We start from the raw sequence: 26,495 nt of genomic DNA on the forward strand, positions 1-26,495 counted from the left end.
AGAAGATCAAACCTATCCATTCTGAAGGAAATCAGCCCTGAGTGCTCACTGGAAGGACAGATCCTGAAGCTGAGGCTCCAATACTTTGGCCACCTCATGAGAAGAGAAGACTCCCTGGAAAAGACCCTGATGTTGGGAAAGATGGAGGGCACTAGGAGAAGGGGACGACAGAGGATGAGATAGTTGGACAGTGTTCTCGAAGCTATGAACGTGAGTTTGACCAAACTGCGGGAGGCAGTGCAAGACAGGAGTGCCTGGCGTGCTCTGGTCCATGGGGTCACGAAGAGTCGGGCATGACTAAATGACTAAACAACAACAACATTCATCTTTATGCCCTCCACCCTCAGATGTAAGATGGGGCAGCTGCTGAGTGCCGGCCTGGTGGTAGCATATGTTCTTCCCCCTCCTCATGGGCTTGATGTCTAGTGCCCCGTTTTTGACATCCGGACACGTTGGCATCAAATGGTTCCTTTGCAAGCCCCGTCAATCAGCCAGTGATCAGTCTTGCCTTCCAGCCCAGCCATACTGAAAATGAAAACGACCCCAGCATCACCCATAACACCCGATGTTGGGCAAACAGGTGTTGTTCTGCGGGCCTGATTAGCCCATGGCTGCTTTCTATAGGATTGCTTTCACACACACCCTGGATCCACCATATAGAAAGGGAGGGGGATCACTAAAGCAAAATATTATGATTTTTTTTGTGTGGAGGAGAGAGTAAAACAGGGGAAGAGGGGTCTCTATGTCTCCTCCTGTGTTCTGGAGGAAATAAGGCACAGTGACGTCTTAGCGAAGGCCCCGTTTGCTGCCCTTGGAGGAATTAGCTATTTCCCTCCCACCTCCATACCTGCCCATGCCTGTTTTATATGAGGTTATGCCAAGTTCTGATGGCACCAGATGCTTCTGACAAACCAACCAGTCCACAGAAGTTTGTGACTCAGGCTCACCCTTTGTTCTCTGTTGCCCCAGGCAGGCCGGCTAAGGTGAAAGCTATTTGGTAGGTTGGCACCAAAAAGTGGCTTCAATAGGAGGGGGTCAAAAACGGGTGTTGGGGGCGGGCCATTATTATTCCCCCTCCCGCCTAGATCCACAGCTCTGCAACCCTGTGCAACCTCTGAAGCCCCATAGTTAGAGGGAGGGGCAGCTCTGACCAAGAGACAAACCACCAGAGAATTTCCAAGGAACACAAAGAAATGTGGTTTGTGCTGCTTTTGATCTTTATTCCATTCCCACCCCGTCTTTCGCACACGGGACTCAAGGGAATGCCCATGGGGTTCTCAGACAGGCCCCAACCACCAGAAGCGCAGAAGCATTGGCAAGGCGGCCCCATCGCACATCTGTCCCAGTCTATGTCCTGGTTCTCCTCCCTCTTCAGAGGAGCATCTTGTGGAGGAAAGAAACACCTGGAGTCACATCCTGCACCAGGCTGGTGGCTGCAGAAACTGGGGGGCCACAGGTGACCAGTTTGTGGGATTCTCCAGCTCTTCTTGGTTGGCTGGGACAAGGCCAGAACTCTGGTTTACAAAGTGCCCACATTCGGCAGATTCTTGCAGCTAGGAACCAGGTTCTTACAGGTAACACTGCACTGTTGCCCTCTTGCTCACAGGGATCTGGGCTGGAGAATAATTATTATTTGGGGTGTGCGCACAAAGACGCACACACATGGCACACTCCCTTGCGGGGGCTGCTGTGTTTGCTCCCTGCACTGGCCAGCATCCTTGCTTGCCCAGAGCCTCTGCCCTGTGTCTGCCTAGATGCCAGCTCCTTCTGGGCAACTGCCACCCACTTCTTCAGATCCCTCCTGTTTGGCTCCGTCCTTTGGAGCCTTGCTGCAGTCACTAGGGGCTTGGCTCTGGATCCTGTTGCTGCTTTCGAGAGCAAGGCTATTGGCGATGACCAGGCTGCTTTTTTTCTCCTGCTGCACACTCAAGTGGATGCTATCAGGCCCTGGGGGGGGGGGGAGAGAAAGAGGTAAAGTCAACCACCAGGCTCCCTAGCCTCACATGAAGCACCCCCACCACATGGCAGCCATTCTGGAGGACAGTTGCTGTCTCGGTCAAGGAGCATGCACAGAAGAGACGCGCTGACTGTCATGATAGTTTCATAGCCTTAATGATTTAAGGCAATATCTTATAGACCTGTGTTTATCTCAGTTTAGTTCCCGACCAAGAGAACGGCAGGCAGCATATTTGCTAAACAAGCCCACTGGGAAAATAACCTTCTCAGTGGCTAAATTCCTCTTCCTGGCGCTCAAGTGTCGGAAACGTATAATCGAATGTCTTGATGTGGGTTATCTGTAGGAGGTTTAGTAGCGCGGTCATACCCCATTTATGTATCCCTCTGATGCCTTCAGTTTTATATTTTTATATTTTTATGTATCCCTCTGCCTTCAGTTTTTTATGTTTATCTTTGTATTGAGAAATGTTTTTTTGTTTCTGACTATTGGTCGAATAAAGTATATTGATTGATTGATAGCTGCAGTCTGATTGCTGGGAAGGAGGGAGCTCATAAGAATGTAAGAAGAGTCTGCTGGATCAGGCCAATGTCCCGTCTAGTCCAGCCTCTTATGCTTACAGTGACCACCCCAGATGCCTCTTTCGGGAAACCACCAAGCAGGATCTGAGCACAGGAGACCTCTTCCCTCTTGTGGTTTCCAGCAACTGAGATTCAGAAGCATTGCTGCCGCCAACCGTGGAGGCAGAGCAGAGCCATCATGGCTAGGAACCATCAATAGCCCTCTCTTCTGTGAACATGTCTTTTAAAGTGATCCGAGTTGGAGGCCATCACCGAGTTGGACGACTATTGCTGCCTCCTGTAGGAGCGAGTTTCATAGTTTAACTCTACCCTGCATGGCATGGGTGTGTGGGTGTGTGCTCTGTGATGCCAGCGTGGGACAGACAGGCACTATGCTGAGTGATGGGGGCTTGGTGCAGAGCAGTGCTGCCAACTCTTCGAAAGTGGGGTGTATTCTAAAGAAGCAAGTAAAGGCAGCACTGAAGATTAAACTGGATTAAACAGCTTACATGTGTTTTGCTGTGCTATTAAGAAATTCTTTTCGCACGGTTTGGTTTTGAAATTTATTGTTTTCTTTGCTGCAAGCCACGTCGAGCATCTTTTTGTGTGGGTGTGAGAAAGTGGCATTTTTAAAAAAAGTGAACGAATGAAAGCTCAGCTGGATCTGCATCTTTCCAAAAACCCTGGAGAAGAGAGGAAGAGGTGGGCCTGCTCGACAGGAGGAGAACCCAGAGCGAGGTCTCATGGAGAGAGGAACCCCTTGCAGCAAGCAAACTACCTCTGCAGAGCACTTCCCTAGAGTCCTTCAGGAAAGAGCAGTCCTCTCCCACCCTGAGCAATGGTGGGCACCCACTTCCCCCTCCTGTTGAACTGTGCCTCCACCTGCCTGTGCCCCTGTCCTCTTTGCCCTTCATTACAGGCTTCCTCAGCAATTGCCCCTCTTTGTTGGGGTCCAGCTTGGGGAGGCAAACTGGCTCACCGAAATAACTGAGGGCCACAGGCAGGAAGACGAGTCCGTGGAGCACCCCCAGCAGCGTGATGATGAGGTTGAGGCGGAAGAAGAAGATCTGGATCAGCTGGGCTTTGGCAAAGGCCAGGACCACAATGCCCGGGAGGTTAGTCATGGCCACACCAGCAAACACCTGGAGGGAGAGCAAGCAGAGAGCACAGGCTGGTTATATACCCAGAAATCTCCAAATGGAGTAGAAGGGGCAGAGCTGGCTCATGCAGCGGGGACTGCCTCTGCACGCAGGCAAGGAGTGCTATGGCCTTGGCAGCCTCACCAACACAGTCAGCCCAGCGCCCAGTTGGCTGCCCACCAGATAGGCACAAACACCTCCCAAGGGTGGAAGTTGGAAAGTGCAGGATGGAGGGAGAGGCTAAGCAGCTCTTGTGCCAACTTGGAGCTGGTTCCCAAAGCAGTGTGTTCATTGGGGGGGGGGCAGGGTGGAGTGAGAAGAGCACAACTGATTCTGGAGAGGGGGAGCATCGGATTTTTTTTAGCTGTGATACCTGCATTGCAGGGAGGTGACCCTTGGGGTCCCTTCCAACTCTACAATTCATTGATTCTACGAACCAGTTCCAAAGGCCCCATGAAGGCAGGGCCTCTCCAGAGGCGGATATAGGGCACCGTGACCAGTTACACCGCACTAGGCACCGAGCCTAAGGGGCACTGCAGGGCATCACAATTCTGATGCAATGAATTGAGCAGAATGGAAGGTGAGAGGCAGGGGGAGGGGGGGTGTCACCATTCGAAAGATCAAAGCCTGGTCTCTCTTCCCTGCCCCAATGCACCCAAGCCGCATCTTAAACGAAGCCACAGACATCCCACATATGGCCCCCTCCCCACAACTCACCGCACTCCCCATGTTGACTGTGGCCTCTCTGGCTCTCTCCACTTTGGTGGGCTCCGTGCTGATAGCAAAGGAGCGGGTGATGTGCGACACAAACTCCACCGAAATGCCCACAGCCTGCCGGGAGGAACAGAGCCCTTGTGAAGCAGGACGAGTAGCTTTGTTATTAAATTATTTTATTATTATCAGATATGCAGATGACACAACCTTGATGGCAGAAAGTGAGGAAGAATTAAAGAACCTTTTAATGAGGGTGAAAGAGGAGAGCGCAAAATATGGTCTGAAGCTCAACATCAAAAAAACCAAGATCATGGCCACTGGTCCCATCACCTCCTGGCAAATAGAAGGGGAAGAAATGGAGGCAGTGAGAGATTTTACTTTCTTGGGCTCCTTGATCACTGCAGATGGTGACAGCAGTCACGAAATTAAAAGACGCCTGCTTCTTGGGAGAAAAGCAATGACAAACCTAGACAGCATCTTAAAAAGCAGAGACATCACCTTGCCTACAAAGGTCCGTATAGTTAAAGCTATGGTTTTCCCAGTAGTGATGTATGGAAGTGAGAGCTGAACCATAAAGAAGGCTGATCGCCGAAGAATTGATGCTTTTGAATTATGGTGCTGGAGGAGACTCTTGAGAGTCCCATGGACTGCAAGAAGATCAAACCTATCCATTCTGAAGGAAATCAGCCCTGAGTGCTCACTGGAAGGACAGATCCTGAAGCTGAGGCTCCAGTACTTTGGCCACCTCATGAGAAGAGAAGAATCCCTGGAAAAGACCCTGATGTTGGGAAAGATTGAGGGCACTAGGAGAAGGGGACGACAGAGGACGAGATGGTTGGACAGTGTTCTCGAAGCTACAAACATGAGTTTGACCAAACTGCGGGAGGCAGTGCAAGACAGGAGTGCCTGGCGTGCTCTGGTTCATGGGGTCACGAAGAGTTGGACACGACTAAACAACAACAAATTATTGCAAAGCCCACCTGGCACATTTGCTGGGCCAAAAAGCCCCAGTTGTTTTTTTGTACCATGTGTGGCAATTTTGACCTGATCAGCAATGGAAAAAAAAATTGCACCTTGCTTCTGTTGCAACTGAAGGAGAAATACTGTATGGTCCAACCTACCCTGGGCATCTTCTGCATTTTTTTCCAGTGGTTACAATGCTCATAGGTGAATTGGTAAAGGAAATCCTTGTAATCAGGAAAATGGAGAGGGGGAAGAGAAGCAGCAGCAGCTTTACCCTTCCCACCGTTACCCTTCACCTTCAAGCTGCTGTGTCTCTGCCAAATAGGCACACAGCTTTGCAGCTCAGGACCAAGGCTGGCTAGGGTGAAGTGCCGAGAAACCCCCTCCACAAAGTTTCTCTTGAATGCTAGGAAATAAACCCAGCTCCCTGATAATTTTTGTTACGGTGGACGAAAACCTCTGTTTCGATGCAGTCCAACGGTGCTCCCTTTCAGGTGTCTAGGGTTTGGCACCCCCTTCAGGAAATTCTGAACAGGCAGCTATTTGGAGTTATATTTCAGAACACCCATTCACAGGTAAATCCCTTCTTTGCAATGACTTGTTGCATGCAGGTCCTGCTTGTGGGCATCATCTGATAATGGGCATCTGGCTGGCGTCTGTGAGAGCAGGATGCTGGACTAGGAGAGCCCCCTCTGGCCTGATCCAGCAGCAGAGCTTTCCTTATGTTCTTAGTTAATAGTCAACTGACTTGAATTGGATAGTCTTTTTATGGTGATCAATAGAGAGGGGGAATCAACCTCTAAATAAATTTCTGATTGGCTACCTCAAAGGCTTAGCAGTGATGGAGCCATTGGTCTCAAAACCAATCAATTGCCATCAAATGATCCCCTTAAATTTACGCTATGCTTCTCTCTCCCAATCACAATCACCTTAGAACCATCTAAATCAATGCTCTCTTAGAACATTTCCCCCCAGAAAGTGCTGCATTGCCCCAAGTTCTGTGCAATCAGGTAAAATGTATGTGACAAAATTCCTTTCCTTTATTCCCAAACAAATATTCTTACATATAAGAACCCCCTGGCTCCCTTGTTTTCTCACTAAAATCTTTGCAACTTGCCATGATGTATTATGTCTACCTTAGTGTTCTAAGGATACTGCACAAATGTGTTGTTGAGTTTTGTGTCCTATGGGCTTTGGGGGAAGAAAGCCAAAGTTATTTACTGCTTAATATTTCTAGAGCTGGCCTCAAAAGGAGGGGTCCTTGGCAGTTGTGCTTAAAAATCCCCCTTTATTTTGGACAATTCATAGACTACTGAGAAAACTCTTTAAGTGGTGTACATGATAAAATTATCGATAAAACACCTAAATTCAACAAAAACCATTTTAAAAAATACATATACAGTATATAAGATAAAGTGGAAAGGAAACAGAAAAATATTTTTAAACAAATGTGGGTAACTACATTAAATTTCTGGGTAGGCTTGCTGAACTAAAGTTTTCAGCAAGTATCTGGAACAATACAATGAGGGCGCCTGCCTAATGTCAATAGGCAGGGAGTTCCAAAGCATAGATGCTGCCTATCAGATTTTCAACTCTCTCTTGGGAGAATGCAATAAGGAGCATTTGCTTTCTTCACTTTGCTGATGCTCATCTCTCCCCATGATCTTCATTTCCTGTTCTGCACCCCACACACCTGTCGCCCCAACTGTCTCTCATCCACCCCGAACTCCCAGTTTGGGTATGTTGGTGTGGATGGAATTCCTTTAAAATACTGTGATGGAAAGCAAATATTAGCAGATGTGTTCGACAAAGTACGTGTGCAAGCTGGATAATGTGTGGAAATAGTGTGCTTCCATGTGCCTCACATCAAATTGCATTATTATTATTATTATTATTATTATTATTATTATTATTATTGATTTATACCCAGCACATCCAGCTGGGCCTCCACAACCACTCTGGGCAGTTCCCAACAGAATATTAAAAACACAATAAAACATCAAACATTAAAAACTTCTCTAAACAGGGTTGCCTTCAGATGTCTTCTAAAAGTCAGATAGTTGCTTATTTCCTTGACAGCTGATGGGAGGGCGTTCCACAGGGCGGGTGCCACTACCGAGAAGGCCCTCTGCCTGGTTCCCTGAAACCTCACTTCTTGCAGTGAGGGAACCGCCAGAAGGCCCCCGGAGCTGGATCTCTGTGTCTGGGGCGAAGGATGGGGGTGGAGACGCTCCTTCAGGTATACAGGACCGAGGCCATTTAGGGCTTTAAAGGTTAGCACCAACACTTTGAATTGTGCTCGGAAACGTACTGGGCGCCAATGTAGATCTTTCAGGATAAATATGGGGTGGGGAGGATTTTGTGTAGAATTTGCAGACTCGCAAAGCCAGAAGGTGGAATCCCGTTTTGAGGCTAGACACCTTGGAAGGAACTCCACGATGACCCTTGGAAAACACCCCCCCCCTGTTGTGAGTTTCAGGGGTGCCTTCTCCTACCGCCTCCACCCTGCAAAGCCAGAGCTGTGCCCCACAGGGAGGCCTTCTGCCTGAGGTGCGCAGGCAAGGGCTGGCTTACCGTCACCAGGTTGATGAGGGAGATGGCGTTGAAGGAAATGCCCCACAGTGTCATGGCTCCCTGGGTGTCCACCAGTATCATGATGATGGTGAACAGGTTGATGAGTCCTGAGCGCAGGTCCATACCCAGCAGGACACAGCAGACCAGGAAGGTGGGGAGCAAGCAGACGGCCAGGTTGACGACTCCCGCAAGGGCGATGCTCAGGAATTGCTCGTAAAACACGTAGGTGATCCTGCAGGAAAAACCACAATGGCCGTGGGAACACCAGCGAGGCAAAGAGACCCACTTTGCCGCTCTCCCCGGAGCCTCGCTGACCCCAGGGGTGAAGAGCCGGGAAACTAGGGACAGTCCCCCCCCCAAAAAAAGGGCAAGATGCCCTTTCCGGTCCCTCCCCAGCCGCTCCCGACATCTTACGTGTATGGGAAGACCGTGAAGTTGGGGTCCGTGCCGGGCACCTGCCGCATAGCAGCGGTGATGTTGGCCGCCAGCTCCCGGGCTGCCTTCAGGGCTGCCGTGTACTCCTGGGAGTTTTTGAGGGGCGTGTGGTATGCCATGAAGCGGGATGCTGTGGAGGCAGGAGACAGGCACTGGCATGTATATGAAGCCAGAAGCCCACCTCCCCATCTGCTTATCCCTCCGCCAACCCTGGTTGCCGCAGCAAGAGAGTCGGTGCCCTCCTGGCAGGGCGGCAGAACTCGCACCTGGAGCTTCTTTTTCCTCTGGGGGATGGGGGGGGGGAACACTCACCTATGACTTCCCCATCTGGCCCCAGCCGCACAGAGGTGTCATAGGCACCAAGACCCCTGGAAAAAGAGATGGGGGGCATGTTGAGTGTCAGACAGAAACATTCCCTATGTCAGACCCAATGGAGCAGGTGCAAACTGGAAATGGCCCCAGAGCCCTTTTTATTTTATTGATTTATTCATTGCAATTATTATCCCCCCTCCTTTCCTCCAAGGAGCTCAAGGTGGTATATACATACTCCTCGCCCCCATCTCGTCATTTTAGCCTCACCACCACAACAGCTACCCTGTAAGGTAGGCTAGGCTAAGAGGCACTGTGGCTGGTCCAAGGTTACCCAGCGAGCCTCGTGGTGGAGTGGAGGGATTTGAACCCTGGTCTCCCCCAGGTCTTAAATCCAGCACTCGAACCACTACACCACACTGAAAGGCTTAGGGCAGCCCAGCTGGCTAGCAGGCAACTGCCACCCGCAGTTCCCCAAAAAATGGCTTGGGAAAAGCCCTCCCCCAGCCCCACCCACCCATGGATGGCTCACACATCAAGACAGCCTCAGAGGTCTCTCCCTCAGGGCCTGGGTTTGGAACCATCTCCCCACAGAGGTCCAGTTGCCCCCAGGAAAAATCCATGGGCTCCATACCAACCTCCTTGTGGGCCATTTCCTCCTACTGCTCTCCTGGCAAAGTCCACCCACTGCAATAGGCACCCTGCCCAGCCTGGCCTGGCCTCATGGGCTCCACAGGTTCAATCCGGCCGCTCCTCAGCCTCGGAGCAGCAGCTGGTCACCCCTTCCGGCAGAGGTGCCCCTACAACGCACAGCCAGGCAAGGAGACCCTTTCTGGGGAGGAGGGGATCATTCCTTGCTGCAGGAACAATCGCCCAGACCCTGACACCCACACATACACACACCCTGGTGCTTGCAGTACTCACCCCTTGGGGCATTTCAGGTTGGGCATGTCGTGGAGGAACCAGGGTAGGAACCGGTGGAACTCCTCAACACTTGGCCGGAGGGTCCCGCCCGTCAGAGCCATGCACTTTTTCAACAGGCAGGACAGGGAAGCTGGGGGAGAGAAGCAGAGGAGAGGCAGAGCCCCAGGTCCAGGCAGGCATCTCTGGTCCCCTGCAGCTGCAACCTTGGGCAGGGAAACACCCCCCCCCCGGGGATGTCCCACCACCCCCTATACTTTCATAGAATGATAGAGCTGTAGAGTTGGAAGGGATCCCCAAGGGTCATCCAGCCCCACCCCCTGCAATGCAAGAACCGCAGCTGAAGAATCTCTGGCGGGTTTCTCTGCTTACTGTCGGTGGAGGGGCAGAACTGGCCCTTGTCTGGGCCGAAGCTGTGGATGCGGCAGCAGCTGGAAAAGGGGCTCAGCCAGTCGATGAAGTCGTCCACCCAGGAAGAGGCAGGGATGGCCAGGAAGGACCTGGGGGGGGGGGAGAGACAGTGGCCTGAAGGGGGGCTGAGGCCCATGGCCAGCCATGAAGAGAGAGCCCAAGGCTGGAAGGGGACCTTGGCAAGAGAGCGGGAGGCAGGCACAGGGCACTTGCTCCTCCCCGGGGGTCACGGGCTCCCTTGGCCATCTTCCAGGCCTTAGGCCCCTCCAGGAGCACCGCCCGTGGTCTGCAGGGCAGGGGCTGCCCTTGGAGGCAGGTGCAAAATGAAAAGCAGCAGCGGCGCTTGTGGACTGGCTTGCCAAGCACAGCCTGAGGTACCACTGGTGAGGTGGAACGAGGAGGGATGGAGCTGATCTGGCGGTGATCAGATGCAGGAAGCTGGGCTAATCCTGCCAGGCACCTGATCCTGGGCCTGATGCTGAACCTCAAAATATCAGGAGAAGCTGCATGTTGTCTGTCTGGTCCTCAGCTGGTTGGCGGCTGCCTTGATTTTGAGATTATTGCCCTCTGGAGCCCCACAGACCACTAAGCATCTCCTGTGCCTCTTCTAGAGCCTGGAGGGCTAGACCACACTGTTTAGGGAAGCTTTTAATGTTTAATAGATTATTGTATTTTAATGTTCTGTTGGAAGCCGCCCAGAGTGGCTGGGGAAACCCAGCCAGGTGGGCGGAGTATAAATTATTATTATTATTATTATTATTATTATTATTATTATTATTATTATTTCTATTCCTGCATGAAGCAAACTCCAGGCTGCTTTCTAGCATCTGCCTGGGGGTCTGCAGCTACATCTCCCCCAGGAAGGGTCAGGGCTAAATAGCTTCTGCAATTGCTCGTTTACCACCACACCCTCCCTAGTCAAAGCATCTTTTTCTCTGCCCCTCAGAGACGAACCCTCCAGGAACCCTCCCTCTCTCTATTTTTTCCTTATGTTTCCTGGCAGGTATGTGGAGGAAAGAGCATGCAATAATATTCTGGCATATTTGAGGGCAAAACTGGGGGGGGCGCTCTTGTACACTCACCCACACCCTTTTTACAGGAGCAGAACGGCTCCTCCAAGGGACTTACACGTTCGGGAACTGCACGGCAGACTGGATCTTCTGCGTCAAGGAGTTGTCATCGCAGCCTGAGCTGGAGCAGACGCCGTTCATCCCTGCCACCGTGGAGAAGTTGTAGCCTGGCGTAGTGACGAAGTAAGTTGGGGCCCCCACCATGAAGTACGCGTTCAGGTACTGGAAGTACTGCAGCATGTAGGAATCCTGGGGAGAGCAGAGCGTAAGGACATAAGAAGAACCTGCTGGATCAGGCCAGTGGCCCATCCAGCATCCTGTTCTCACAGATGCCTGGGGGGCAGGGAACCTGCAAGCAGGACCTGAGCACAAGAGCAGCTCTCCCTTCCAGTGGCTTCCAGCAACTGGTCTTCAGAAGCCTTCACTGCCTTGGACCATGGAGACAGAGCACATAGACATTGTGGCTCGGAACAATTGATAGCCCTCCCCTCCATGAATTTGTCTCATCCTCTTTTACACCCAATTAGGTTGGAGGCCATCACGACCTCTTGTGGGAAGGAGTTCCACAGTTTAACTATGTACTGCATGAAGAAAAACTTTCTTTCATCTACCCCGAATCTTCCAACATTTGGTTTCTTCGGCTGTCCACTGGAGACAGGGTGGGTCCATCTCCTTCCCTCTGTCTGCTACCTTTGCCTTGAAGGAGCAGCCCGAGAGAGGAGCCCCAGCAGACTCTGAGCTGCTCTGCCCTCCCTGTGCCCAGGGCCAGCCCTTAACATCACCCTCCCTGCCCCTTTCATCCCTCAATGAAGGCTCTTGGCCCTTTGCTACTGGAAATTAAACAGAGAATGGAGGACCGGAGGTGGACATTTAAAAAACTGTCCCCATAGGCTCAGCCACTGGAGATCTTGAAAAGGGGGAGAGGGATAAATCTCGCCACTTCAACCGAAGCAGCCATGGGAAGACAGTGGAAATGAGGCGTCTGAAGGAAGTGAACAGGTCAGCCATGAGGACAGCTTAAAAATAAAATGGGGGGGGGGCCTCAAAGACCCCGGAAGACCCTGGATGCTACCTGGGAAGGCTGGTATGTAGAAAAGAGATCAGCAAATCTACCAGCACATCACTAACTTGCAGCCCTGCTGACCCATACTTCATTAAACAGGAAATACTATTTTTAATGTTGCTGTCATTTTGCTTGCTTGCCGACCGACAGAACTGTTGTGTATATTATTTTGTACCGTAATTTTTTTTTGTATTGATGTTTTTCTGTTTCTTTTTATTACTCTGTCCCCTGCTCTGGGGCTGAAAACATTTGACAAAGAGCGAGCTATAAAAACTGCAAATAATTTAATTAACAAAGCTACTGGAGGAAGCCAATTAGAAGTAAGCAGCTCCCTTCTTGAAGGTGCTGGGGACAGCAAGCCTTTTGCAGAGCACCCAGACTCAGCCAAGTCCTCGAGTTCCCTGAAGGAAGTTCCTTGTGGAGACACCCCCTGGGGGACCATCATCATCGCTGCCCCAGAAGACCAGCAGGCCGGCCAGCTCTCACCGTGGGCACGGCCAGCTCCTGATTCAGCCCCACTTCGACATGCAACATCAGGAAGATCCCAGCGCAGAACATGAAAATGAAGAGCAGCATCTGAAGGTAAGAATGCAAGAGGGTTTCTGCAGGTGAAGCAGCAGGATCAGGCCAAAGCGTCCAGTTCAGCATCCCAGTCCTCCCTTGCCCGCAACCAGGGACCAAGGAAGCTCCCAGGAAGCACACAAGTCTCACCTGAAGGCCATTATTTTATGTGTCAGATGGATTCCCACCTCCCCATTCTCTCCACCCATCATGGCCCTCAGGGCATGTGGGTGGGCCTGTGGATTCCCCAGGTGGTGTCCCATCCTGACCAGGGCCTGCTTGGTGGTGGCCCCCGTGGACCTGCAGGCCACACCCTCTCTCCTGTGACTGTCTCCCCGCCTCTAATCCTGGAGGAGGTAGATATGGCTTCCATGACTAACAGCCACCGAGGGGGAGTTGGTTAAGAAGGCTCAGAGAGAAGGATCTTTCTCCCCACACCCTGTGTTCTCTCCTGCCCCTCTCTTGCCACCTTGCCTGCTCTATGCCTTGGATTCACAGACACACAGGAAAAAACCACCCTCCGTCACCTAGCCAGCAGCACTCACCACCACGAACCGGACGAAGCTGTTGAGCAGGAAGGGAGCATAGAAGCGTTCTATGAAGGTGCGAAGGAGGCTTCTTGGCTTCTTCTTCTTCTCCTCTGGGCTCTTTTCCTCCAGTCGGGCGCAGCAACACAGGTCAAAGCGAGAGGCCTGTGGGTAAAAGGGGTGCCAGCTGAGGACCCTGTCGGAGTGCGGGGCTGGGGAGGAGGAGGAGTAGAGGTGTTGGGGACCCTCTGCCACAGCAGGCAATTCAGGACCTGCCTGGGAGTCCAGCATCAGTCTGGGGCAGTGGGGAGCCTCCAACCCCAGTCAGGAAGGGAACCCTCCAACCTCAAAAATACACTTTAAAAGAAAGGCCCCACCCACCTTCTGCCTGCGGGCATCCAGAGACAGCAAAGCCACAAACATGGACACCTGGAGCAAGAAGTCAAAGAGGACGGCCAGGGCAGCGTTCAAGGCAAAGGTTCGGACAGCCGGCATCTCCGACAGGCCACCTAGAAGCAGCAGGGGAGGCGTAAGGTCCAGCAGCAGATCCTGGCTGCTGGATCAGGCCAAAGGCAGTGGTCCATCCCGTCCTCACAGTGGCCAATGAGCTGCCCTATTAGGAAACCCACAAGCAGGATCCAAGCACAAGAGCCCTCTCCCCAACTGTGACTTCCAGTAACGGGGAATCAGAAGCATTATTGCTGCCTCTGACTGTGGAAGCAGAACCAAGCCATCCTGGCCAGTTGCCAACAACAGCCCTTTCCTCCTCCATGAATTCATCTAATCCTCTTTTACAGCCAGCCAGATTGGGAGCCATCACCTTTGAGAGGGAGACCCACTGTTTGGCTAGACGCTGCGTGAAAGTCCTAGCTTTTACCTGTCCTGAATCTTCCAACATTCAGCTCCATTGGATGTCCATGGAAAAAAAGGCACGGGGTGGATCTCCCTGGCTTTCTGGCCACAGGGCGAGTCGGGGTCAGCTTTTAGCTTTGAGCTACTGCCATTCCCTTGTATTCTTCTTTTCAGCTCTCAGAGCTAAGCCCACATCCGGGCTCTCCTGGCTTTTCAGGGCCCCTATCCCCTTGCAGCTTTGCCTGCTCTAGCACTCGCTCACCCCCAGGCAGGCAGGCCTTGTCACAAGGCCGGAATGAGGGTATCCCTGCAAGGAGGCCTCTGGCCCATTTGGCAGCCCCTCTCTGCCTGAACCGTGTCTCCATCACAACCTGAGTTGTGGTCTCTGTCCGTGCAGCTAGACAGCAGCCGCCAGTCAAAGGGCCCCAAAGCAGCTCTGCATTCTAGAGACTCCCAGGCTTGAAGCTTTGCAAAATCAGATTAGTCAGGCATTTCCCAAAGCCTGACGGAGGGATCGTCACACTTCCACATTCTAGACCGTTTTCTATCAGCCCCACCATTTCCCCAGGAAAACCTGCTCTTTAGCACTGAATCGGTGCAAACATCCGTCCACAGAAAACCTGGTTGACGTTTGCTCTGAGATTCAGAGGTAAAGATGGGCTTTTTCCGGGGAGAAGTGGCAGGATGGGCAGAAGTCGAGATGAGCCCCGAGAGTCCTGCCACCCTTCTCTGCCCAAACCTGGCGGCATTTGGCCACCAAGGTTTTGTACCCAACTCCAACCTCGGAGAAGGAGTGGCTTTGCTCACCCAGGAAGAAGCAGATGACTTCGGAGAGGCTGCAAAGGAGCATGCTGGGGGCCACGTCACCCAAAACCCGCCCGATGTGCTGCTCCGTCGTCTCCCCAGGCCGTGGCTCACACCGCTGTAGTGGGAGGCAGAGGAAGGGGGGGTCTGAGAAAGGGGGGTCCTCACCCACAGAGCAGCAAGGCGGAGAAGTCAAGGTGTCTTCTGGGGTTCCCAAACAGAGGTGGTCTAGCTTCAGCTGTGTGCAAAGGTGCCCCTCCAATCCGGGCTCTCTCAGACCCCATTCTCCTTCCCAAAGCCCAGCAGTCCTGAAGTAGGAGAGCTGCTCTGTTCTGGACAAGGCCAGCCTACCCATGAGGCTGGGTGACGTAGTTGCCTTGGGCGGCAGGCCGGGGACAGCTGGGAGGGGTGGTAGACCTGGGCCCCCAAGCAGCATGCTGCTTGTCACCTCCTGCCCCCGTTGCCGGGGGCTTCTGCCTAACAAGAGCAGGGCCATGGCTGCCACTGCTTGATCCTCTCCTGCCTCTGTTTCTTCTCCCGTTCAAGCAGCAAAAACATCTTTGTTCTGGACATGCCAAGCCTTGGTAGCCAAGGGCACTTCCTGCCCTCCGGGCATTTCCCGCACCTGGTACTCCAGCACGAAGATGAAGATGTTGTCAGCACCGACCGCCAGCACCAGGAAGGGGACGACCTCGATGATGATGAGGGAGGAGGGCAGCCCTATGTAGGAGTAGAAGCCCAGGGACGACAGCACAGCCCCCAGGACCACCAGGATTCCTCCAAAGCCCAGCGTCACCTTGGAGTCCACCTGAAAAGATGATGGAAGGCATGGTGACGAGAGGATGCTCCTCAGCAGCGAGGACACACAGAGGCAAGCCCAGTCTTTGTATTACATCCTTGCACCTGCTTCTACACCCAGAGAGGCATGAAACCTCTTCCGGTCCAGAAGAAGAGCAGGGCTCTCTCCGTGGTGGCACCAAACTCCGGAAGCACTCGGAAAGCAACAGCTCCTTAAATACTGGAAGCTTTGATGCTGCAGGAGGGGCTGGAACTCCTCTGCCCCCCCCGCTCCTCCTCCTCCTTCTCTCGGGTGTGGCCACCTCCACCCGTCTTGCCTTGGGGAAGCCCCTTCATACCAGGATGCGCTTCCAGCTGGAGTACTCGCCCAAGGCCAATGCAATGTACACAAAGATCACCAGGTAGCTGACAGCAAAGATGGGGAGGTCCTCCCAGGTGGTGCGGCTGATCTCGTCCTCCAGTGAACGCTGCAGGTATATGGGGGGGGGAGAGAATAAGAGGGCCTTAAGAGTCTATAGGGGAGAGTCTGCTGGAGCCATCAAGGGTAAGACTTTCCACCTGCCTTCCTGGCGGGTGGAGGGCAGGTATTGCTTTTGCTGCTATTTGGATGTTTGCATTTTATTGCTTGGCATTGTTTCAGTGTTTATTAGTATGAGATGTTTGCCCTAATGATATTACGTGTGACTATTTGGTTCAGTCGTGCTCTGTTCCATAACTGTTAGTGCATTTTCTTGAAATGTTGCTATATATTTATTTTGTACGTTGATGTGATCCCACCTTAACAGTGTTAGAAACTGAGGCAGGAAAGCTAGGAGCTGAACGGCACCTTAAACCTAGGTTATGAGAGCCACCACAGAATGTCTAGGCACACTTTTTTAAATAACAAGAATACAAAACTGAAAATGAATGAACTGCATGCAGCTAAAATATTACGTTCATTTTTCACAAGGTCTAGTCCTTCCCCTGCCTGCCCCCACTGCCCCCGTAATCGTCTTAAGAGGGTCTCTTATCCAGTATTCAGAGAGCAGCTGGAAGTGGGGAGTCAGAAAAGGTCCTCCTTTCCCTCCACTCTGCAGTTTTTATCTGAAATCTCAGCCGCAGCACTGCACCCAGAGCTCAGAAACTGCTTGCGCTAATGAAATTCCCTGTCGCAAAACAATGGGAGTTTCGAATACTTCACCTTGAGCATGGAAAAGCAGCAACCAATGGGCAAGGCCAGCTCAGCATTGGCTTCTCAGGCACATAAGATGCTCAAAGCGCATAACTTAGGCCGGCCCTCCACATTCCTTGCACCAGCCAAGAGATGAAGCAGCTGCTGCTACTTCAGGGGACGGTGCCCCTGATTCTATGCCCACTCAGCTCAAGCTCTCCAGGCACACGGGGGTGGGAGGGACATAGTACTTGAAAAATCCCAAAGTGTAAAAATGATGAACACCAGGCTCTCCAGGCACATTTTTCTCCTCTCCTCCGCCACCAACCTGACTGATTTGGACAGCAAAAAAGCTCTACCTCTCTTTTAAACCAGAACCAGTGAAGGTGGTGAATGTGTGAGTGCCTGGAGGCGGTTGGAGGATGGATGGCAGCTAACAGATTGAGGTTGAATCCGGACAAGACAGAAGTACTGTTTTGGGGGGACAGGGGGCGGGGCGGAGACTCCCTGGTCCTGAATGGGGTAACTGTGCCCCTGAAGGACCAGGTGCGCAGCCTGGGAGTCATTTTGGACTCACAGCTGTCCATGGAGGCACAGGTTAATTTTGTGTCCAGGGCAGCTGTCTACCAGCTCCATCTGGTACACAGGCTGAGACCCTACCTGCCTGCGGACTGTCTCGCCAGAGTGGTGCATGCTCTAGTTATCTCTCGCCTGGACTACTGCAATGCGCTCTTACGTGGGGCTGCCTTTGAAGGTGACCCAGAAACTGCAATTAAACCAGAATGCGGCAGCTAGACTGGTGTCTCGGAGTGGCCACCGGGACCATATAACATTGGTCCTGAGAGATCTGCATTGGCTCCCAGTACGTTTCTAAGCACAATTCAAAGTGTTGGTGCTGACCTTTAAAGCCCTAAACAGCCTCGGCCCAGTATACCTGAAGGAGCGTCTCCACCCCTATCGTGAGATCGAGCGCCGAGGGCCTTCTGGCGGTTCCCTCATTGCGAGAAGTGAGGTTACAGGGAATCAGGCAGAGGGTCTTCTCGGTAGTGGTGCCCACCCTGTGGAACGCCCTCCCACCAGATGTCAAGGAAATAAACAACTATCCTATTTTTAAAAGACATCTGAAGGCAGCCCTGTTTAGGGAAGTTTTTAATATTTAATGCTGTATTGTTTTTAACACTCGATTGGGAGCCGCCCAGAGTGGCTGGGGAAACTCAGCCAGATGGGCAGGGTATAAATATTAAATCATTATCATTATCATTATCATTATTACAGGTAGGTAGCCGTGTTGGTCTGAGTCGAAGCAAAATAAAAAAATTCCTTCAGTAGCACCTTAAAGACCAACTAAGTTTATATTTTGGTATGAGCTTTCGTGTGTATCTGAAGAAGTGTGCATGCACACGAAAGCTCATACCAAAATATAAAACTTAGTTGGTCTTTAAGGTGCTACTGAAGGAATATTATTATTATTATTATTATTATTATTATTATTATTATTGAAGAATAAAGTAGACACAGCACAGGAGGGGAGCGGGGATGGAGTATAACCCTCTCCAACCAGTCTAGCAGGGCACTTTGGGGCTGGCCAGGCACCTGGACCTTCATTTCAAACCTGGGGTCCACCGGTCAGTGGAATGGGCTGGTTCTGGCCGGCAGATGTAGGGCACCGCTGACCGCAGTGGCATGAAGTGACCCCTGCCATTAGCCCCAACCCCTAATGGCAAATGGGAGGCACGAGGGTCCTCGGTGGGGACCCTGGCGGGGCAGCAGCAGCACCCACCTCTGCCATGTAGGCGACCGTGTAGCTGTCTTCATGTTCCCGCTGGAATTCCTCCACGATCTTCAGGAACTGCTTCTCCCACAACATGGCGAAGTCAAATCGGGGGTCACTGAGAGGGAAGTTGTTCAGGGAGAAGGTCAGGATGAGGGCCTGGCCTTCCGAGTACTCCTCCTCTGTCAGGCGGAGAAGAAGGAGGTCACTGAGAGGCAGGTTGGGGGTGGCACATCCGCAAGGCAGCAAGCCCCCCCCCCGGAGCCCTTGTTCCCTCACACACAGCCCCCCCATCTCCCTCAAGCCACAGGTGTGGTGGTTTCGCCAGGCCCCACTGCTGGACCAGACTAGGTGGGGCATCTTGAGGCCCTCAGGAATTCCCTCTCTGCATGAGTATAATGATACTTGGAACGAGTTTATACAGAATATATTAGGTGATGGATAAAGATTACGCACATCTGTATAAAAATGTGCAGAAATGTAATTTCTTTTATTTTCATTTGTGTTCCCCCCCCCCATCACTCATTTCTAAAAAAAGAAAGGAAGGGGAAAGGAAAAAAAACAGAAAAAAATGGAATAAGCTATTTATGGGTAACATGGGTCCGTGTGCAAGAGCGTACTGATTTATGGTCATATGTTTGTCATTTGTTTTGTGTTTTCTTTTTAGTTTGCTTCTTAATTGCCCTTATATCTTAGTGTGTGTGTGTGTGTTTCTGTGTTGTAACAAAAAGTTAATAAAAAGCATTTTTTTAAAATAAAATAACATAAGCTGTAGTGGTTGCCACAGCACCAAAATAGCACATGTGCATGTGCAAACCCCCCGCCCCGTGACCTTAAAAAAGTCTTAATACCACTTATACCGCAGCCTCTTGCTGCCTGGGCAGCCCAATCTGTGCATGACACAAAAGACCCGATCTTTCCTTCCGGGGGGTGGGGGTGGGCATGCCTCCTACCTGGATACCCCCCCACGGCCAGGAAAGGGAAGACAGGTGCTCCGTAGTCTGCCATGCAGCTCAGCTCCAGCTCGGTGATGTCTTGGAAAGAGAGAGGTGAGCTGCGAAGGCAAAGGAATTGAACACCCAGTGAGAGACCGGCATTAAGGACCCTCTAGGAAGCGCTGTCTGCTTCCGGCGTGGAGAACCTCCTAGCCCACAAGCCAAAATTGCCCCACCAGGAGTTCAACTGTGGCCCCCAAAAGGCAGTTGCTTGCCCCACACCTAAAATTGCAGGTGGGGCGGGAAGAGAAGCAGCGGGCAGGGCACAACTAGGAGCCCTAAACTGCTGAAGGACGGGAGGGCCAAATCCTGCTGAGTCAGCTGCACACACCAGGAACTTGCTTGAGCTGCCAGTGCCTGAAAAAAGAAGGGTCATTGGCTGGGGCGAAGGCATGGGGCTTGCAAGGTGCTTTGCGCCAGACCCTGTTTCCCAGGGGCAGTCCCGGATTTACAGAATCCATCATCCCAGTTCTTCATTTGATCCCGGAATGTCCCGCTTTTCCTTAGGCTGTCCCTATTTCCATCGGAGAAATGCTGGAGGGTATGGAGTTATGCCACCCCCGAGCCAAGGAGATAAGTAACTATACAGTGGAACCTCGGTTTTAGAGCGTCTCAGAAGCCAAACGTTTCGGTAGCCGAACGCCGAAAACCCGGAAGTAATTGCTTCCGTTTTCGGACACACCACAGAAGTCGAAAGGCTTCTGCTGCGTGTTTTTGTTTTTCCTCAATGGGTTTTGCCGACCGCCCATTGTTCCTCGGTTTCCGAACGTTTCGGAAGTCGAACGGTCTTCTGGAACGGATTACATTCGAAAACCGAGGTTCCACTGTACAACCTTTAGAAGACATCTGAAAGCAGCTTGTTTTTTAATGATTACTTATGTTTTTATATATGTTGGAAGCTGCCCAGAGTGGCTGGGGCTACCCAGTCAGATGGGTGTGGTATAAATAATATCATCCTTATTATTATGGAATAAGACATCCCTATTTTCATGCTGTGACCTGATTGGTCTCACCACCTGCCCACGTTGCCGTGGAGGGGTGGGGGGCCACAGAGCCAAAACGTTTCTCTCCCCCCCTCCCTCAATCAACCTCAGTTTGCAGCGGCTCTCCAGGTTCCCAGGCCTTTCTCAACCCTACCTAGAAATGATGCTGGGGATGAACAGAGGACCTTCTGCTTGCCGATCAGGGGCTCTAAGCCTGAGCCACAGGCAAAGGGACAACGACACTTGTGGGAGGAAGAACTCTGCTGTTGTTGGACTGCAGCGGAGCATGAGCAGAGACTCGGAGCCAGCAGGAGGTTGCCAACCCTCCACTCTGAAGGCTGCCCTTGGGCGCTGCCAACAAAAGCCAGGCTCCCGGGACAGCCCAGCCTCACCTCCCGCCTTGAGGGCTGTGCCAAGATGGCACAGGAGGTCATTTGTTCCTGACTCCAGACATAGGACTCAGCCAGACCCACACACCCTGCTCCAGCTCAGCCTGATCAAAACAAAGGCCGCTGTCCCACTAAAATGTAAAAAAAGAGGGTCCCCTGGGGGCCAGGGCTTACTTGACGCAATAGAGGAAGTGGTCCCGCCAGTCCACAGTGCCATTCTTGCCCCTCATCGTCTGGTTGGCCGTCATATTCAGGCGGGTCACGTTGTTCTGAAAATACTGCAACAGGCTGTTGACGCAGCAGTCGGAGAGGGTAGCATTCTGAGGGTTCAGGGGCGCGTAACAGATGTCCTTCAGAGAGACGTTCCTGCCATGCTCCGCAGACCAGACCTCGATGCCTTGCAGCCTCTGCTGCAGGTCCAACAGGTCCAGCAGAACCTCCATGGAGAGGATTCCGCTGAAGTTCTTATTGCCCAGGACGAGGGAGTCGTAGGTGTAGCTGGGACGGTCCTTGGCGGTCAGGATGACCTGGTTAGTCCTGAAGAAGGGCCCAAAGTTCTCGTCGTAGAAGGTCTTCTCCTTCCGGGCCTGGCTGTCGGGTTTGGACCACAGCTCCACAGGGTCTGTGGTCAGCTGGAGAAAGACCAGCCCGCTGGAGAGCCCTATCACCACCACCACCGAGATGGTGATCACCGTGACAGGGTAGGAGGCCACCAGTGTGCCCCAGCGGCTGAATATCCTGGCCAGGAAGTCATGGGTGGCCTGGCTCGCTTTCTGAGAACAGGTTGGCCCGGGCATGGCTTTCTTGGGGCCTTCCTCCTTCTGTTTCCGACATGAGCAGGAGCACCCTTGCTGGAGCAGGAAGGCCACAAACAGTACCATGAGGAGGAGGAAGAGAAAGGTGCACAGGAACAGGACCCCACCCATTTCCCCCACTTGGAAGGGCTTCTGGGCAGGGTGAGGGTCCAGGGCTGCAGGGCATGCCTGGGAACAGTCCTGGCAGGAACACCTCTCCTTGGTCCCATTGCCCACTGCCTCGCTGCACTTCCAGGTCGTTCCGTTGAGGGGCACGATGCCATCCTGAATTGGGGCAGAGCCTTCGGGCACCAGCTGGAAGGAGATGGCCAAAGGGGCCAGCCCATTGCTTGTGTCCCCCTGGAAATCCAGCCACCGCTGGCTGTTGCACAAGGTGGCCCCGTATTTGCCACACATGGTGCCGATGGCGTAGCCGCCCGTGGCCGGCATCCTCACCCCTTTGCAAGAGTCGAAGGACTCCTGAGCGAAGCGCTGGCTGTAGTAGCACTGGTACTCCAAGACCCCTTGTTTCTCCTCCCCCTGGACGGTGCGGTTGAAAGAGCGGGTGATGTTGATGAAGAGGCTCTGGTCTGGGCTGCAGGTGTTTTGGCAGTAGATGTTGGCAAAGTTCTCCGAACAGGCCGGGCAGCGAGACAAAATCACCTGGGACATGGCCAGGCTGCTCCCGAGGTCTTGCAGCTGGGCCTCGGAGCAGCAGGCAAAAGTATCATCGGCCCCCGTGAACAGCATCGGGCAGATGGCCTGGAGGAGGTTGAGGTGGGAGCCATTGAGCTTCCGGGCCGGCGTGTTGGAGATGCAAGGGACATTTGACGGGAGAAGACTGGAACCGATTTCAGGGTTCTTGCCGCAGTTTCCGTAGAAGGAGCAGTATTTTGCCTTATGGATTGGTGTGAGGGCAGCCGCCTTGGTCCCATAGAAGGGGGAGGGAGAGATGCCACACAGAACTGGTCATTTCTTAGTATTTATTTTGTCAATTAGGTCTAGACTTTTTTGTCACCACTATAATAAATTTAATCATAATAATTTTTTATGTATACCCCACCCTCCCCAGCCAAGACCAGGCTCAGGGCGGCTAAACCGAATATAAATACAGTAAAAACATTAAAAACAACAAAACAACAACAACAACAACAAAACAGTTGATTAAAATGTAAGTTAGAATACAGTTTAAAATGCAGCCTCGTTTTAGTGGTAGCCTATAGAACAAAGCCATAAGGGGAGAAAACGTCAAATATTCACTGGGGCCAACTATCCACGCTGGTCCTACATGGCCCAGCAAAAAGAGCCGAGGGAAAATTTATATACAAATCCCATATAAGGGGTTCCATCAAAAAAATAAATGAGAGGGGTTGGAGGTTAGATTGAGTCCAGCCCAAAGGCTTTGTCTTGCAGGCCCTGTGGAAAGATGTCAAATTCCACAGGGCCCTAGTCTCTTGTGACAGAGTGTCCCACCAGGCCGGGGCCAGAGCTGAAAAGGCCCTGCCCCTGGTTGAGGCCAATCTAACCTCCTTGGGGCTCGGGACTTCCAGAGTGTTGTTATTTATGGACCTTTAAGGTCCTCCGCGGGGCATACCAGGAAAGGCGGTCCCGTAGGTACAAGGGTCCTAGGCCGCATAGGGCTTTAAAGGTCAAAAACACCCCCTTAAGCCTGACCATGTACTCCACCGGGAGCCAGTGCAGCTGGTAAAGCAATGGATGAATGTGATCCCACAGCAAGGATCACAGTAAGGAGTCTCGCCGTGGCATTCTGCACCCGCTGGAGTTTCTGAGTCTTCAGTTCCTCAAACTTCCTTCCTGTGAAAGTCAAGGTCTCTTCTATTGTGAAGACAGAAGCGGAGAATTCATTCTTGCTTCTCTGAGTCACCCCCTCACCACCCAAAGACACTCCACTGCCTCCCTAACTGTCTGTCTGCTAGCAACTTACCAGAGACCTTTCATTGCTCGTGGTCTTTCTGTTTTTAGCAATTTGCTCCTCAAATACTTTTCTTCTTCTTTTTTGCTTTCCTTTCTGTCTGCTTACTTTTCTCTGCATTTTCGTGTTCCTTTTTGGTCTCATTTGAACAAGACTTCCATTTTCTATTGGGAATCTTCTTGCCTCTCTAACAGCTTACCTCGTTTGATCTGCAGTGTATACATTCTAGCTAATACTGTAGTTTTAAACAAACCCCAAATATTTGGAGAGAATTGACCCTCTTGACTTTGACCCTTGCAACTTCCTTTTTCTCCCAGTCCTCTCGGTTTTCGGAAGTTTCAAATGTGACTGTTGGATTTTCTTTGCAATTGTCTATTTGCACATACACTGAATCAGATAGCTCTATGGTCGCTATTCCCAGCTGGTTCAAGATCACTTGCACCAAGTTCTGGTGCCACTTAAGTCCCAGGCACCCCGCTCTGTGCTACTGTTCCTAGCGCACAGATATTGAGGGCATCTAGAAATGTTATCTCTAAGTGTGGTGTGTACCCACAGCCTAGGCAAGCATAACTGAAGTTGCCTATTACCAGGGCCAGTGCTAGGGTTTTTTGCGCCCTAGGCGAGATCACCTTCTGCCCCCCCCCCCAAATAAAAAAGTAAAAATAGAAAATAGAAAAAATAAAAATAGAAAATAGAAAAAATAAAAATAAAAAAATAGGGAAAAAATAGAGGGGAAAGTAGAAAAAATAAAAATAAAATTAAAAAACAGCTGAGAGGCACAGGGAGGTGGTCCCAGGCTCCCGCTCCCCTCCGGAGCTTCGCGCGGGAGTGCAACCCTGGGGCCACCTCACTGTGCCTGTCAGCTGTAGCCTGTAGAGCGGCTTCAGGCCGCTCTCCGGAGACACGCGTGCACATTGGGATAGCGGCCTGAAGCGGCTCTACAGCTGCGAGGTGCCCTCAGGCTTGCACCTCTGAAGCCACTCAGCACTGGGGGGGGGGGCGCTGGCCAGCACCCTCTCCATTCTGGCGCCCTAGGCAGCTGCCTAGGTCGCCTGAATTGACGCGCCGGCCCTGCCTATTACTACAGCATTTCCTCATTTGGATGTTTCCTTGATTTCGTTCTCCATCTGAATATCTCCCTGGGCATTTTCGCCAAGGGGATAACATGTCCCCAGTACAAAGTTACTCTTGGGGCCCAGCATTACCGCACACAATGATCATTTGGAGCGATGCTGCTCTGTGTCCTCTTTGACATACTGCAAGACCTCCTCCAGAAAGCCCTCTGCCCTATTCTTCCTATTGAGTTTGCAACTGTAGATAATTGTCTCACCAGGCCTCTCTGTTCCACTAGGTTTCTCCTTGGGTGTGAGAATCTGCACTAAAATCCCAGTTTCCTCTCAAAACGCACACATTAAAATATATTTGGAGGCCTTGTTTTTGAGCCAAGAACTGCATTGGAACTGTGAAAGTACAACTAAATTCTGATCTGTCCAGGAGGGGTGGATCGCATCAGACTGATTTGGAATTTGCAAGAACTGGGACTCCTCGAGGAGATGTGGAGCAAGATGGAGAGGCGAGGCACCTCTTCCACAAGGCTGTCAATATTGCTTGCAGTATTGTCTCCCATGTACTTGCTATGCTATTTTGTTACTGATGGTGGAAGCTGGTTTTCCACCGCTCTGGACAGCAGGACCCAAACCAGTGGATTCTAGTGACGAAAAGAGATTCCAGCTAAACCCTAGGAAGAACTTTCTGGCAGTAAGAGCCGTTTGACAGCGGAATAGACTCCCTTTGAAGGTGACAGACACCAGTGGAAATTTTAAAGCAGATGTTGAACAGCCATCTGCCAGGGATACTTTAGCTGCAATTCCTGCCCTGCAAGGATTTGGACTAGATGACCCTTGGGGTCCTTCTCAACTCTACAGTTGTATGATTTATACCTTCGTAAACCAGTGTGAACTTCTTAGGAAAGCAAAGTTGAACAAGGCCTGTCTGTTGTTCCCTGGCAGTCCAGAGATATAGGACCCATTTTCTGTGGGCAGCTGAAACCAGACAGAGATGGACTTGGGCTGCCCATTTAGTTCCATCTCATCCTGCTCCCCTAAGAAACAGCTCAGTTGCCCAAGGCCTTTCGAAGCCTGTTGGCTCCTATAGCCCTCTTGCCCTTCCCTCCATCATCCCCCCACCAGGCCCCTGACCTCACTCACCAGGCCCAACCCGGCCCTGGAAAGCACCAAGGCAAGCAGGATGGCGCTCAGCATCCTGGCAGCTTTTCCTCAGTCCCAGACAGAAGATTCACAAAGGAGGGAGTGCCCAGGACTTGCTGTGCCAAGGTGCCTGTCCCGAGTCCACCAGACGCCCAGTTATTAGCAGCCCTGGTCTGACATCTGTGGAGCCAATCAGGCTGCGCCAAGGCTGTAAAACCTCTGCTATCATTAACCTGAAAGTGGAGCTGAAGTTCTTCTGACCTGCTTCGGGGAGACCTACCAGTTGTATGCACTTCAGTCATAAGAACATAAGGAAAGCCTGCTGGATCAGGCCCATGGTCCATCTAGTCCAGCATCATGTCCTCACAGTTGCCAGATTGGCGCACCAGAGCCATCCCATCCTGTAGCTTCCAGAAATTGAGATCCAGAGGTATGGCTGCCTCCAACTGTGGAAGCAGAGCAGAGCCATCATGGCCAGCAGCCATGGATGGCCCTCTGCTCCTCCATGAATTTGTCCAACCCTCTTTTAAAGCCATCCAAGTCGGTGGCCATCATTGCCTCCTTGGCCCAGTATACCTGAAGGAGCATCTCCACCCTCATAGTTCTGCCCGGACACTG

General features: G+C 51.9%; 1 protein-coding gene across 1 annotated transcript; it reads right to left on the bottom strand.

The window, feature by feature from the left end:
- Positions 1–1,199: 1,199 nt before the first annotated feature.
- NPC1L1 (NPC1 like intracellular cholesterol transporter 1) lies at positions 1,200–26,033 on the bottom strand. Its single transcript, XM_035119174.3, has 19 exons — positions 25,878–26,033; positions 21,118–22,661; positions 19,530–19,630; positions 18,586–18,758; positions 15,994–16,122; positions 15,483–15,665; positions 14,861–14,975; positions 13,583–13,710; positions 13,220–13,366; positions 12,600–12,689; positions 11,109–11,299; positions 9,942–10,069; positions 9,573–9,702; positions 8,652–8,707; positions 8,319–8,469; positions 7,905–8,136; positions 4,371–4,484; positions 3,494–3,656; positions 1,200–1,947 (listed from the first exon to the last, which is right to left on the bottom strand). The coding sequence occupies exons 1-19, from the start codon at positions 25,929–25,931 to the stop codon at positions 1,751–1,753; spliced, it is 4,026 nt and encodes a 1,341-aa protein (XP_034975065.3). The 5' UTR covers positions 25,932–26,033; the 3' UTR covers positions 1,200–1,750.
- Between the last annotated feature and the right edge of the window lie 462 nt (positions 26,034–26,495).

Source organism: Zootoca vivipara, chromosome 6 (assembly GCF_965207765.1).
Source record: "Zootoca vivipara chromosome 6, rZooViv2.hap1.1, whole genome shotgun sequence".
NCBI lineage: Eukaryota > Metazoa > Chordata > Lepidosauria > Squamata > Lacertidae > Zootoca > Zootoca vivipara.